The following is a 15,891-nucleotide window of genomic DNA, read 5'->3' on the forward strand; positions in this document are numbered from 1 at the left end:
AATCTGGAGAAGGCAATGGCACCCCACTCCAGTACTCTTGCCTGGAAAATCCCATGGATGGAGGAGCCTGGTGGGCTGCAGTCCATGGGGTCGCTAAGAGTCGGACACGACTGAGTGACTTCACTTTCACTTTTCACTCTCATGCTTTGGAGAAGGAAATGGCAACCCACTCCAGTGTTCTTGCCTGGAGAATCCCAGGGACAGGGGAGCCTGGTGGGCTGCCGTCTATGGGGTCGCACAGAGTCGGACACAACTGAAGTGACTTAGCAGCAGCAGCAGCAGCAGCAAGGGGAAATCAGTAGGAAAGTGACATGATCTCATGTTTCTTTTAGAAAAGATAGTTTTGGTGGTGCCGGGGAAGGTTAATTAGAAGGGTTGGAAACCAAGCAAGGAAACCAATTAAGAGGCTCTGGTAATCCAGGCAGGAAAAAGAACCTGAACAAAAACAGTGGTACCAGGAAGGTAGACGGTATTCAAGGACTAGGTAGCTAGGAAGCAGTATCAACAGGGCAAATGGATGTAATGGGTGAGAGAGTAAGAGGAGTCTATGGAATATTATTTCTTCAGTTTGTAACTACTTTCGCTCATTTGTCAGTGGAGGATCTGCCCAAAATTAAACACTTCAGAGGCGGAGTTGTCCCTGTTTAGTTACTAAATCTTGTCCGATTCTTTTGTGCCCACCAGGCTTCTCTGTCCATGGGATTTCTCAGGCAAGAATACTGGACTGGGCTTTATTTCCTTCTCCAGAGGATCTTGCCGACCCAGGAATCAAACCTGTGTCTTCTGCATTGGCAAGCAGATTCTTTGCCCCTGAGGCACCAGAGGAAGCCCTGAGAGGTGGAGAGCAGCAGCTTTTTATGGACTTGTTAACAACATACAATGTGGTTTGAATCTAGTCATTTCAAAAATCAAAAGCTATCAAAATAATCAGAGGCTGCTTATTCTAAATGACTAAATTTCTGACATGCATAAGGCCAAGCACCTAACTAGCATTTCCACCCATTTCGGAGGAGAAAGAGAGTGAAAACAGCACTAAAACAAAGGTTGGAAAGATTTTAATTAACACAAATGGCTGTGCCTAGTCTTTAAATCTATCCAAAGCAAATGGAGTGAAAGCCTTCTAATCCTTCAGCACTTCATCTGGCCTTGACCTCAGAAAAAAGAGCCTCCCTCTTGCATCATCAAACTGACTTCCTTTAGCTCTTTGTTGTTCTGTGGAGGTCTTTGATCCCAGAATTCTCTAAGACAGGAAAAAACAGAAGAAAAAAAAAAGACAGCTAAAACCCCAAGTTTCCTGGCACTCACTTTGCAAATCCCATGCAAATATTAAATTAAAATGTACATTAACAAATGCATTCCAAAATTCTATACCTACTGTCTATTCAAGCCTTTAAAATGACTCAAAAACCAAAGTAATTCTCACCTCATTAGATTCATTTTTGCAGGTAGTTGCTCTGCTCATAGTTGTAGTGTCCAAGGTACCTGATGGGGAAAATTAGGAAAATGAGAGCTTTCTTTGAGTAAAAAAACCCTAGTTTTATTTTTAGTTGCAAGTCTGTTAGCATTCAGCCCAGTATCATATCATTGTAGGACTGACTCTGGTATTAACGTTGATACGGATTTTTTAATTGATGTTTTAGAAAATAACTTCATCAAGCAATATTTTTAAAGTAGAAGTGGCAAATCTTTTTTTTTTTTTTTCTCTTGAAAGCTCACGTTCCACAGGGAAAAAAATCATTTGAGGATTACATCAAATAAAAACAATTTTATTTTGAGAGCCTAAAAAGGATACTTCCAATACAACTTTTTTTTTTTTTAACTTTTTATTTTGTATTGGGGTATAGTCGATTAACAATGCTGTGGTAATTTCAGGCGAACAGTGAAGGGACTCACTCTTACATATACATGTATCCATCTCCTCCAAACCCCCCTTTAAATAAAGAAATGAGATGATAACTCACATACATATCTGTGTACCCTCTGATAACCCAGATACATATTCCTCAAAAATGGCCAACGGTGGACAGCAGAGAACAAACAAAAGATAAAGGTGGGGGTGGGGATGAGAAAGAGGAGGCAGAAAAAAAGACAGGCCCAGACGGAAAGAAACGGACACAGGAGACAATGAAAAGGGGAAAAAGGGAGAATTGCGGGGTGCTAAACAGGCTCAGTGGTGAGTCTGTCCTAGGTGAGGGTTGCCAGACTAAAATACAGGATACCCAGTTAAATGTAAATGTCGATAAACACCAAATAATTTTTAGTATAAGTATGTCCCATGCAACACTCAGAACATATTTAAATTAAAAGGTATTGTTTATCTGCAGTTTACACTTAACTGGGCATCTTCTTTCTATTAGCTAAATATGACAACCCTATTCTAGACAACCTGTTGTTCTCCTGAGTGTGTGATGCAAAAAAAGTTTACAATCTATTGTCATTCATTGAAGAAATAATAATATTAATAAAGGTACAGCTTACATTTTTTTCAACCTTCAAAATTTATGTTTAGGAAAGATGACTTCTATTCTCCCCTGGACTTCTATGGGGTTTTATAAGAAGTGAAAGAATGACCTAGTTTAGAAATTAACTTCATGACCTACTAATACCATGAACCTAACGCTGACATTGAAAAGGCTCAAGTTGCAGCAAAGCTTTAAAAAACCTGTATTTGAGAGCAATGCTATTTATCAAGGACCCAGGTTTGAGCTAGCTGTGGGTTTCCGCCTCTGCCTTTTAGAATTTTAGCTTAACACTACTATTTTCCTTTCAGCAGCACCTCTGGGAGTGTATTTTGGCCATCAGGAAGAGTAATGCTAAAGTGAAGTAAAGGTTAAAGCTGGGGAGAAAGACTTGCTTTCAGAACAGAGGGAGTTATAGAATAAATAAAGTCTCAAGAGTATTCATTTCCCACCGCACTGGGCTTTCATCTGAATTTATAAGTGGAGCAAAATATTCACATGCAAACTTCTTTCTTAAAATACCTCAAGGAAATGTGAAAAGTTGGGGAGGGAGCTAGGGGACGGGGTAGGGGAGGAGAGAAAAGCAAGGGTGTCAGAATCAAGTGGTTTATCGCCAGTTCTGTTAAACCTCTTTTTTGATCACCAGCAGGTGTGATGGGAAACTCAGCTGAATTTAAAGATGGCTACACGCCTGAGCTCTCTTAAGATGGGTGACTGCCAAAGGCCAAGAACTGCTCTCTTGACTCTACAGAAACCCGGGCAGGGCTGCCGTATACTCTGGGTCAAACTGTCTTTTTACAACTGGTCTGGAAGTAAAACCCTTCAAATGTGACTCGTCTCTGGTGAGACCAAAAGGTAAAACTTCACCCAGGCTATAAAATGCTTTTCTCTTCTGTAAGACTAGGAGATGCAGTATGCTAAGCAGATGAGACTGACAACGCTAATGCTGCAACCTGGGCCTCAAGGGAATTTGCAAAGAGGGGTTGCTTGAAGTGTAACAAAGTCAGTATTAACAGAGGATTGTATTTTGCCAACCAAGTCGATCACACCACTGTGACGCAGCCAACCAGCACACAGGACAATTGATGGGGGAGGAGGAATTCTTGGCCAGGAGCAGTGGGGGAAAATAAAACGCTCCCTCTGCTTGGAAATGCTTGTAACAGAAGGGCCTGTACCCTGATTTGCTGGAAGGTGTGTCCAAAATTACATTCCATCCATTCTTTACCACAGGTTTGTGACATTCAATTCTTTTGAAACTAGAGGAAAAGGAACATTATCCAGGAACACTTTTAAGTACTTCAAGAAAAGCACCACCTTGTGCAATTGCCTGACTTGTTAAATTCCTTGTTCTAATCACCTGATTTATCTGTGATAGAAAATAAAAACAGAATTAGACAGCGATTGTGGAGGAAGTGGACAGTGGCCGTTTTTGGAATGGAGGCCCCTGTAGTTTACAGAGTGAAATGATAGTTACGGATGTTGCAGCAGAATACTGAATTTAATATGGTATAATCAAGGCTGCCAGTAATACACCCCAGTGTCATGAAGCATGGTGGGAAACACTAACAGATTTTAAAATGTTTTCATTTGATATTTAGGGGTAGTACATTTTGTCTAAGGGCCATGGAAGACCAATGGCTCCCTAAAGTTTCCTGAATTACCACCGTTTATGGGCTAGAGGCCTGGATGTGATTGGTGCCACCTACTGGGATAATTGTAGAATTACAAATCTGTCAACCTCTTGAAACTAGCATTTCTGTTGTTACTGAAAAAAGGAATGTTATGGGTATGATTCTTTATTGGGAGGATTATATATCAAACAGGTGATTGGCCTGGATCCAAATCACAGACTTTAGAGCTGGAAGAGTCATAAGAAATTATATACTGGAACACTGTCAATTACAGAATATTTTAGGAGGTGAGCTTTGGATATGGAGTCAGAAACCTGGCTTCTCTGAACCAGCTTCTTGTTCTATAATGCCTACCTCAAAGAGTCATCGTGAGGATTACACAAACTATATGTTTTCAACTTGCTCTATACTGTGTTATGGTTGTTTTAGATAAAGAAAAACACTGAAACAAAATGACTGGTCCAGGTCATATCACTGGTGAGCCTAAGAGTAAGGCCTGTAAGTCATGTATCTGAATTCAAATCCAGTGCTTTTACCCATTAAATTACTATTTCCCAAAATCTGATGATGAGATGATTTTATGAGGCAACTGCAATAAATTTAGGAGGTGCTGGAACACAGCATTAAATATTATAAATCATAGTGAGATAACTACCCCCTTTACGATTCTTTCAAAGTTGAAACCCTGATGGCATCAAGAAGAAAAGTTTCAATCTGGTGGTTTTCTTTAAAACTGTTTTCATCTTGCTAAAGCTAAAGCTCCAGTACTTTGGCCACCTGATGCGAAGAGTTGACTCATTGGAAAAGACTCTGATGCTGGGAGGGATTGGGGGCAGGAGGAGAAGGGGACAACAGAGGATGAGATGGCTGGATGGCATCACTGACTCGATGGAAGTGAGTGTGAGTGAACTCCCGGAGTTGATGATGGACAGGGAGGCCTGGTGTGCTGTGATTCATGGAGGTCGAAAAGAGTTGGACTCGACTGAGCGACTGAACTGAACTGAATCTCACTTCCTGCTGCTGCTGCTGCTGCAGCTGCTAAGTCACTTCAGTTGTGTCCGACTCTGTGCGACCCCATAGACTGCAGCCCACCAGGGTCCCCCGTCCCTAGGATTCTCCAGGCAAGAACACTGGAGTGGGTTGCCATTTCCTTCTCCAATGCATGAAAGTGAAAAGTGAAAGTGAAGTCGCTTAGTCGTGTGCGACTCAGCCATCCCATGGACTGCAGCCTACCAGGCTCCACTGTCCATGGGATTTTCCAGGCAAGAGTACTGGAGTGGGGTGCCATTGCCTTCTCCAATCTCACTTCCTAATAAAGATAAAAGAGGCCTTAGGCTTCGGTATCTTGTTAGAATACTAAAATTTTATTTTCTGTATACTTATGATGTTTGGGCTTCCCTGGTGACTCAGACGGTAAGGCGTCTGCCTGCAGTGCAGGAGACCCGGGTTCCATCCCTGGGTTGGGAAGATCCCCTGCAGAAGGAAATGGCACCCCACTCCAGTACTCTTGCCTGCAAAATTCCACGGACTGAGTAGCCTAGTAAGCTACAGTCCATGGGGTCGCAAAGAGTCGGACACGACTGAGCAACTTCACTTTCACTTATGATGTTTACTTTTTATTATAGAAAACTATAGGCTTTTTTTTCATGTAAAACAGCAATACAATTTTATTTTCAAGGAAGGTATTTAAGAAGTTGAAGTGAATGTAAACAGAAAAATACTGAATAAACAATAAAAATACTGAATAAACAATAAAAAATAGTTCAAGTGACAGAAGTTGGGAAACACTGAGCACCCACCAAACCACCTCCCTATCATATCACTGTTGGTAATCATGGTGATGGTGGCTTAGTTCCTAAGTTGTGTCTGACTTTTGTGACCCCATGGATTCTAATCTGCCAGGCTCCTCTTACCATGGGCTTTCCCAGGTAAGAATACCTGAGTGGGCTGCCATTTCCCTCTCCAGGTTGGTAATCATATCTTAATATAATTACTTTAAAAATCCCTCATTGAAGAAAATTAGTATTTCTTTTGTTTTCTTTTCATTAATTAAACACTAGGCTATAAGTAGATCAATATAACCAAAATTTAGGACTTAGATTTCAGATCCACTTGGTCTCAAACAAACTCAAAGCTTTTCTATGCATGTGTTTTAGAAAATAAAACTGGCCTGCAATCAGTATCCCATGCATGTGCAATCCATAAATCAATAACACACAAGAAATGGGTAACACATTTACACATACCTGGGGCTACATGCACTTGTGGTAATTGAACAGTTTAGGGCCCTATCACTTAGTACTCCAGAAGCTTAAGAGGAGAGAAGAGAAAAGGAGATGTTGATCTCTGGGCTGTTCTAGTTCAGAGTTCAAAGATTCAGGGTTCTGAAAGCAAGGGGGGAAAAAAATCTTCTGAGGTGATCATGTTGAATGGAACCCTTCACTATTTATTGACTATTGACTTGCTTTGAATCCAGAATGAAAGGATTTTTGGCTCCTTACTCTATGGATCACTTGAGATGACTTTCAGCTAATTTTAAATGAAATAAGACATGGATCTCTCACCCTCATCACCCTCCCCCTCCTCTATCTTTTTAATTCACATTTTAATGACTTTATACTGCTTCTGGTTGTATTCCAGATTCTTATTGGAGAGGAAAACCTCAAGCTTTCTGCTTTCCAATTCTTATCAAAACAAAAGTTAAAAGAAAAATATGGATGGAACACGGGCTGAAAGACAGGTAGATTCCTCCAGTCTCTAGATTTTCTAACTTTTAAATATGGATCAGTTCAGCTCAACAGAGTGCTATGGGCATGAACCAAATCCTCGTGAACTGATCCATCACTTACAAAAAAATTCAAATCAACAATCTCTTATCACACTGTGCCAAGGAGTAGATAAGAACCAGTCTTAGAAATTGAGATTCTGAATTTATCTTAGAAATATTGTTGAGGATGTTCGTTAACGTGACACATATTAGAGTGTCCTCTCCCCATGATGAGGATTGGAGGAGAAGTTTCTCTCATTTCAGTAAAAGTAAAAGCTGTATTTTTTCTGAGGGGTTGGTTTATTTTTATTTTATGGACACCATAAATCCATGTTTCCTTTTCTGGGAAATTCAGAATCAAGTTTGAAGCCTACCTGTACCAACTGTGTATTTCATTACACATTTTCATGTATTTACCTGGCTTCAACTTATTTTTAGTTTGCCTTGATTTAGTCATTTATTTAATCTTTGTGCTATAAATGATTTTATAACCTATTCAAGTCATTAGGGAATAAGATTGAGAAGAAATTAGAGACATACACATTAATATTGTTAAAACATTGGCATCCCTTAGCCATGATTTTTTTATTGCATGTCTCTTTTTAAAAAATTACACAGATTCATAGATCCATGAAAATTTAAGTATCCTTTCTTCCTGCCCCTCAGAGACCATTCCTTCATTTTTTTGGAAAGATTTTTTTTTTAATGTGGACCATTTTAAAAGTCTTTATTGAATTTGTTACAATACTGCTTCTGTTTTATGTTTTGGGATTTTGGTCACAAGGACCAAAATCCTTGTGGCCAAATCCTTGGCTTCCCCACCAGGGATTGAATCTGCACAGCCTGCATCAGGACAGTGAAGTCTAAACCTGTGGGCTTTCTGGGAAGTCCCACTTCTTCATTTTCTTATAGTAAGCTATATGATTTCGTCTAACAATGTCATAAATCCTTTGGGGTGGGGAAATGCTGAAACTCCCAGAGGAATATCTGCATTGGTGAAACTCACAACCATTGTCCGATGTCTCTTTGGTCTTCCATTCTGAAGTAGCAGAGTCTATTCCAATAAGGTTTGTGAGATTAAACTACTCTAATTCCTAGGAAAGGAGAGGCGGGGAGGAGAAAACTAATATTTTTTCAGGTGTCAATTCTGTATCTTCTACATATGCTAAGTACACAATGTATGACTTAGTCTTTACAAAGGAAAATTTTATTTCCTCCAGCAGAATCTTTATGTTGATATAAGAGCTTCAGTGTAATAATAATGATGATGATAGTGATAATCTTTATTAAAACACTGCTGACTGACTTACTGTGTGCCCGGCATTGTGCTATCACTTTATAAGTAATGGACTCTCCAGTGGAAAACAAAACAAACCTCAAATTATGCACCTATGATATTGTACTTACCTTGGGATCTGGGAAGATTCAAAAATTCTTGCTTTGGCTCAAAATTCTGCTGTATGTACAGAGATAACTTCAGATCATTGGCCTTCTGGTAGTTCTTCAAGGCTTCGATTCTCAGCTCAATCACTTTGCCATTAAAGTCATTCTACAAGAGAACATTTTTTCAAGAATACTCATATAGAGTTGTTCTCTAAATCCACTACTACCTGAATCCTTTTTACTCATAAGTCTTAAAATGATCCTATCACGCTCAGTCTGTAAACATGGGGAGAAAGTATTTGTGATTCTTTTCCCATTTCAAATAGAACAAAATCAAGACCGTAGGGGAAAAGTGCTATACCCAAGGTGGAGCTGGAGATAGATCTCTCCAACCATCTTCCCACAAAACATTTCTTTTAGCATGACAGCTGGTAATCCAGATGAGTGGATCAGGTTTAACATTAAGTAACTAAAAGCTTCTATATTGCATAGATGGAACTGTACCCCATGTCCAGCCTTGGAAGACTTTGTACCTGAATGATGTTGGCTTGTTCCTGATACCTGACCCATTCCATTTTCCTCTGTTTCTTTTCCTGGTGGGAGAAAGAGCCTCTGGTGACAAAGTAAATTGAGATCAGAAATCAGTTCTCTCAGTATGCTGCAAAGACTTTATAGCAAAATTATGGTGTCGTAGATTCACTAATATATTGGTTTCAACTGCATTAGTCCTCTTAATTGGCCCCACCTGTAAAACCTACTCTCTGAAAGCTGAAAGCTAAATGAATAGGATCCTTTTATATCAATGAATGGTTGCGAGAAGCATGATATCTCTAAATATACATTCCAAAACAAATTAACAAGTATTTTGACATCACATAGCTATTTCAAATTTGTCATTATTGGCATAGCTTTTCCTACTTTGCCCTAGCTATTATAATTTACAAGAAACTTGCAATGCCACTCTGACTCAAATGTAGCATCCCAAAGGAACCAGATCTCCCATAAAATTTTGTATCTGTTCAGGAGCACACCATAGTTTAGGCAGACTATTGCTACATTAAAGATTTCTAATCTCTCAGCTCTAAAAGTCACTACTTCCAGAAAGATCATACTACCTTCCTTATTTCCTTCCCTTTCTCTGCACACAATGTCTCCAGTTCATTCTTGGTCTTCCTAGACGATGAGGGGGTTTTGGGAGCCTGGGAGGAAAAAAGAGAGCTAAAGGACTAGGAGGTCCCAGGAAAGAAATATAATGTCTCAGCCAACAGTAAATCCAATATACCCTTAAGGCCCTGCTCCTACCTGTCTATCTACCCAAATTAGCCTGGATTGTCAACAGGCTGTTTCCATCTGTGTAGCATCAACAACTCTGAAATTCTAAGTACTATGCTGTCCACTTGCCTTTCCATCCTGTAAGTCTGTTTTGTTCTTTATTTGCAGTACTTTTTCTTCATCACTGAATTCTTCCGTGTTGAATGTCTGTAGAGAGGCATTTTGGCAAACATTTAAATTAGTGGGACTTTGTGAGGGAAGTGGAAAGCAAGTATGGGTCAACTGGAAAGCCAGCAAAACTGGTTTATTACTGCCACTTAGCAACCTCTCAGGGTCTGACATGAAAAGTGTACTACCAAAGGAGGTTCAGAATGAAGTGAGCCTTTCTATCTGGTCTCTTGAGTGTACTTTATAATAATAAAAACTATTAACTGAACCTTTATCATATGCCAATCACTATAGTAAGCTAATTACTCCTTTACTTATTTATACTATCACATTACAAACATTCTCATTTAATCCTAACATGGCTGTTTTTATCTCTGATCTACTTTATAGATCAGAAAACCAAGACTTAGGGAGGTTAAGACATTTGTTTAGGGTCACTCGAGTAGGGAAGTACGGAGCTGGAACTCGAACCAGATCTCTTGGACTCCTTAAATCTGTGTTCTTAACCATTAGGCAGATGATCTTGTCTCCCCATTTCTCATTGCCTAAAAATATCAGTAGGGTAAGCTTGGGTATATGGACATCCCTTACACAAAGTCTTTCGGGAGCTCTGGAGAAACTGGATTTTGACAGAGGAAGAATGCTGGCATATTTCTTGTTACTAGTATTCAAGAACTCAGGAACTAAAATTTCTCATAATTCGTAGAACTGATGTGTAGCTCCCACTAAGCACTAAGAGCAGATCTCAGTACAAGATACAGGCCTTGATAGTATTCCAGTTATTTGTGGAGAGGTGAGATGGGAAAAGCTGTCAGAGACACACTCACACCTGTGTATAGCACAAGACAATCTGCTATTCCGTCTCATAATATGTGAAAAAGCTCTTGAATCCCAAAGGCTAAGTGCATGAAGGGATTTCTATCCCTGCTTGGTTTCCCATCAAAAGGCCATAACATTTTTATATTAAACCATGCCTTGATTGTTGCAAAGTTGTAGGGGAACTAGAACTAGGTATTTATTCATTCAACTTCCATATGTTGATCATCTACTACGTGCCAAGCATTGTGCTACAATGCTAGGGATTCCAAGAAGAACAAAGCAATCAAGATAGTGGAGAAGCATGTATTTCCGAGCAGGCAGGGAGACAAGCAAATAAAATAATAATAACACACAAAAATAATAATGGACTTATAAAAAGTGCTATGGAAGACATGAACAGAATTGTATAATAGAAAGTAAGGGGTGGGGTGATGCCCTTTTTCAGATGGAGTAAATAAGGAGGGCTTCCCTGAGGAGGTAACGTTAAGCAGAGACCTGGAGGATGAGAACGAATCAGCTATAAGAAAGTAGGGATAAAGCAAAGGCAAAAGTTTTGAGCAGGGAAAGGTCTTGACATGTGGAGGCCAGTGTGGGAGGGGGGCACTTCTCTCAGAGGAGACTAGAAAGATGGCAGGAGGCAGCCTATGCCATAATAAGGAATAACTGTAAACGGTTTTCATAAGAAGAGCGACATGATATAATAGTTTTAAAAATAAAGGTTAAAGAATGAATTGGAATAAGGCATGTGTGGAAACAGAGACATGAAAAAGTGAGGATGTGAACCAGAAAAAAGGGAATTTTCTCTTTTTCCAAGAGATCCTTAGAGGCACACACACATACCTTGTTCCACAGCATCTCCATTTCCTTCCGAAGCATCTTGTTTTTCCTTTCCTGTTGGAGGGGAAAATCCAAACAAACACAAATTTGTTTGTCTTATTAAAGTTAGAAGAAATTACTAATGGGGTGAACAGGGGGCAGTGGCATAATAAACCACAGAGGAAGGCAATAAATGAGCCTCGCCTCAAACCCAGGAACATGAGAGATGAGATTGATGATGATGATAAAAAAATAATAACAATTTGGAATAATAACTTTAATTATGGTAATTGTGGTATAATAATATAGTAATGAGTTCCTCACTCTTGCACTACTTCACATTTCCTGATCATATGACAGCTTCTCTGGGACTCAGACCCTTAATTTCTCATTTTTAAGATCCTTCATTGTTGATTTTTAAAAATCTTAAAGAATCTCTCACACTCTACCCTTTTACTTTGGTATGTTCTATTTATTTTGAAATGTGAGGGGTTAATGTGCTTCTCCGGAGAAGGCAATGGCACCCCATTGCCCGTCACCCATGGGCTGACGTCTATGGGATTGCACAGAGTCGGACACAACTGAAGCGACTTAGCAGCAGCAGCAGCAACGTGCTTTTCATTGGAAAAGACCTGATGCTGGGAAGGATTGGGGGCAGGAGGAAAAGGGGACAACAGAGGATGAGATGGCTGGATGGCATTACCGACTTGATGGACATGAGTTTGGGTAAACTCCGGGAGTTGGTGATGGACAGGGAGGGCTGGCTGTGCTGTGATTCATGGAGGTCACAAAGAGTCCGACACAACTGAGTGACTGAACTGAACTGAACTGAACTGAAAGTGCTTCTACTCATTAATCTTTAGATGGAAAGTTTTTCTAAAAGTCAAAGAAATAGAATTTTTACTAGCTAGTCCTTATTCTTGGAGAAGGCAATGGCACCCCACTCCAGTACTCTTGCCTGGAAAATCCCACGGACGGAGGAGCCTGGTAGGCTGCAGTCCATGGGGTCGCTAAGAGTAGGGCACAACTGAGCGACTTCACTTTCACTTTTCCTTTCATGCATTGGAGAAGGAAATGGCAACCCACTCCAGTGTTCTTGCCTGGAGAATCCCAGGGATGGGGGAGCCTGGTGGGCTGTCATCTATGGGGTCGCACAGAGTCGGATACGACTGAAACGACTTAGCAGCAGCATCAGTCCTTATTCTTTCCAATGTTTCATCTGACTCCCTTTGGTTCAACCAGGACTTCCTAGATCAAGGACCTATGAGTGTTGGAGCACCAATGCTACAGATGAGCAGTCTGTCTGAAGCTGTGGAACTGAGAGCCCTGTTCAGAAGGCCATCCCCTAGAGTGCCCACCAACCTCTTACCAGATTCTGCTTCATCTCTTCTGCTTCCTTAACGAGCTCAATGACTGAGGAGTCATCATTCCCCTTCCCTGCCATGATCTGCCTCATGATCTGTAGACTAGAAAGAAGAAAGAGATAGCATAAACATAATAGTTCCTAAAGAGAAATACTAATATTCCATGACCAGCCAGAAACTATTCTACCATGAGAGGGAGATGGGGGCTGAAATCATAGGAGCTGTGGAAGTCTTTCTGGACATAAAATTCTCCAATTTCATTCCTAATTGACATTTACCTTAGGTATGTGCTCTGGAGTGAATTCTGTGCCCTAAAACACTCAAAAGTTAGGTCTCTAAGAGCTAGTGAAACTCCTCTTGACCCTTTAAGATGAGGTTTTGCTGTATGACTTTTGGAGTAGAAAGGGGGCATTTTTCACCTCTGTGAAGAAGGAGGTTGAGAAACTTAAGGATAAATCTCAGAACCATTCCCTGTCTTCTCCCTTGCTTTGCTTCTCTATATAAAAACACTGGAATTAACTGGGGAACCCACTTATATCCTTATGGTAGCCTCTAGAGAATCAAGCCATCAAAAAGTTTTTGATAAATATCAAGTCTATGACTATAAGAGAGGATATTCTTCAAAGGCATTAATTAACTTGTGCTTATATTCTTTGTACTTTTCCCTCTTTGTACTTTCCCCTCTCTAATTATAAGTGGAGAAGCAAGCCTTTGTGTTCCCTTGCCCTGAGAGGGCTAAGTTTCTGGGTTGGAAGAAGCTGTTGATTGACCACAATTTTCTGCCTGGCTGTTGTTCTCACAGCTTTCTGCCTGACTTTTGCTTTCCAAAAGTCCAAGCTCCATGAGGTGTTTTTGCTAAGGTAGACACATTAAAGTGAGATTCCCTAGGACTAGGAAGGAAAAAGAAAGTTGGTAGTTTCCAAGAACAGTAAGTGAGTTAAGACCTCGATTGCCTAGTGCATTTATTAAGAGTAAGGCCAGACCCTAATCCAGAGGAGTTTGATGCTCAGAAACGATTTGCCATTCCCCTGCTTGGCATTTGAAGAACAGTCATGCCTCCTAAGGTGATTCCACAAACATGAATGGGCAGCTGTCTGTGTGACCCTAATACACGGAGGATACTGAAGCCTCTTATCTTTTCCTTGGGAAGAAATGTTGTAACTGTAGCCCTGTGAGATGACCTGAGTCATATTTAATTCTACTAAAAGAAAAAAGGATTCCTTGCCACTCTGATTTTGTGGTTACTTTCTTGTTAATCTACTATAGCTACTAAACCTTTTTAAAAATGTAAATAATCATCACTAAATCCAGTTCTCCTGCCTTTCCCCTTCTAGGAAATCCTGAAAAGGGAACACATACCTTCTTTGTTTTTCCTCCAAGTTAGACATCAACTTCTGGAACAACAGGTTGTTCTTGTCTTCTAGAGGTTTTAGTATCTCTAGCAGTTCCTGCTTCCTCAGTTTTAAGTCCTCATTTAACTCCTTCAAGTAGTTGTCATCTAATTTAGAACTTCTGTGGGAAAAAACACTACATTTTCCCTTATCCTGGACTAATCACAGAGACCCTCTTCTCTCTCCTGGATAGTTACCACTCAGCATCTTCCATCATAGACTTACCTTGTTTTGGAAGATAAGTAAGATTCTGGAGAGTTTGAAGCACTTGTCATCTTGAAGGAAAACTTCTCCAAGAATAAAAAAGATCGTCTTGAAAATATGTGCCTTCTTGTTCTGTTCAGTTAAGTCATCGTTTTTGTGCTGCTGTTCTTGAAACTCCTGTTGCACTGGACTGATTTTAGCTACAGGTTGAGGTCACAATGGCGCTAAGACCACAGATTAAACAGGTCTTTTAAGTAACTTGAACATCAGTGACAGATCGTTGACTGAAAATACTACTAACGACATCTGATCAGTTCTTGCCTAGCTTTAGCCAATGCTAACAGTTTTATTCTGAAGTCTTTGACTGAATAGGACAGTATCATAAAACATCTATATTATGGAATTCCTACTGTGTTAGAGAATGATGGCTTGTCAAAAATAACATCAACACCATCTTCCATGGCAATTTACCTCCAGGGAATAGAGTGCCGGCTATCTGTAGGGCACAGTACTGACTGGATTCTGTGAGTGAGGAAAAGATAAAGACAGAGCATCTACCTTCGGGAGTCTTCAGAGGAGAAGGGCATATCTCTAGCATACATCTAAAAAAATAGAGGCCAAACTGGCAAAGGCAAAGTATGGGTACAATATTGAGCAATGTAATACATGAGCCAATTGTCATTACTTTCTTATCTTTAAAATGTGATATATCACAATGGCAAGGTAGAATTATACTAGACATGTTACAAGAGGATATAGTTTGTACAAGCTCAAGTAAAAGATCACCCCATGGCCAAATTCCTTCCCGAGAGGCTGTAATTCTAGACTTCCTTTCAGATTCTGAATTTGCTTCCACTTTCCTCGCCCTACTAGAATCACATTTCTCTTAGCCCCTGCTGCTGCTAAGTCACTTCAGTCGTGTCCTACTCTGTGCGACCCCATAGACAGCAGCCCACCAGGCTCCCCCGTCCCTGGGATTCTCCAGGCAAGAACACTGGAGTGGGTTGCCTTTTCCTTAAGATCTTCCATTTTCTTCTATTCACGTAGTGATCAGAGGATAACTCTTAAGAGTTATACATTTGTTTTGTTTCTTTATGTTCTTGTGTGTGTGTGTGTGTGTGTGTGTGTGTGTGGCCTTGGCTTGTGGGATCTTAGTACCCTAACCAGGGATTCAATTTGGGCCCATGTAGTGAAAGCATGGAGTTCTAACCACTGGACCACTGGGGGAATCCCTTTTATGCTCTTTAAACACAGTTTTAGGACCATATTTTCAATGACATTCTCAAGTGTGAACTGTCTTGTCAATTTCAAGTGAGCCTTTTCGAGGATGTTCTAGGGGCATTCTCCAAAGTAACTTAGACTTTCTGTCTTTTGGGAAACCTTAAAGGCAGTGAAAATGTAGTGAAAATTCAACAAGATTTAGTTTGTCAGATCTTGGTTTGAATCTCAGCTTCACTGTGAGCAGTGCACTGACTGTGAGTGAGTTACTGTATTCCCTGTCTCAGTTTCCACTCTTATAAAAATGAAAGTTGTAAACTAAAAGGTTTGTTGTGAGAATGAGATGTAGTTATGTGAAGCTTCTGGCTCATGTCAGGTATTTACATTTTAGTGAATTTT

The 15,891-nt window shown here is 40.2% G+C and overlaps 1 protein-coding gene across 1 annotated transcript; it reads right to left on the reverse strand.

Annotated features, from left to right (window-relative positions):
• Window positions 1-1,112: 1,112 nt before the first annotated feature.
• CCDC196 (coiled-coil domain containing 196) lies at window positions 1,113-14,345 on the reverse strand. Its single transcript, XM_005901413.2, has 10 exons — window positions 14,296-14,345; window positions 14,039-14,191; window positions 12,685-12,781; window positions 11,340-11,390; window positions 9,642-9,719; window positions 9,356-9,439; window positions 8,774-8,833; window positions 8,265-8,406; window positions 1,424-1,482; window positions 1,113-1,240 (listed from the first exon to the last, which is right to left on the reverse strand). Exons 1-10 carry the CDS (start codon window positions 14,343-14,345, stop codon window positions 1,121-1,123), a joined length of 894 nt encoding a protein of 297 aa, XP_005901475.1. The 3' UTR covers window positions 1,113-1,120.
• Between the last annotated feature and the right edge of the window lie 1,546 nt (window positions 14,346-15,891).

This window comes from Bos mutus, chromosome 10, assembly GCF_027580195.1.
Source record: "Bos mutus isolate GX-2022 chromosome 10, NWIPB_WYAK_1.1, whole genome shotgun sequence".
In the NCBI taxonomy this organism is placed as follows: Eukaryota; Metazoa; Chordata; class Mammalia; order Artiodactyla; family Bovidae; genus Bos; species Bos mutus.

What these genes read in the sequence shown, in the direction of transcription:
- CCDC196 (XM_005901413.2), bottom strand. Translation starts at nt 14,345, where the DNA reads ATGACAAGTGCTTCAAACTCTCCAGAATCTTACTTATCTTCCAAAACA. An exon ending in AAGAGATGAAGCAGAATCTG is followed by an intron (nt 11,391 to 12,684) that starts GTAAGAGGTTGG and finishes CCCCTCCAACAG; the next exon opens with GAAAGGAAAAACAAGATGCT. An exon ending in AAGGGAAGGAAATAAGGAAG is followed by an intron (nt 8,834 to 9,355) that starts GTAGTATGATCT and finishes TTCTCCCACCAG; the next exon opens with GAAAAGAAACAGAGGAAAAT.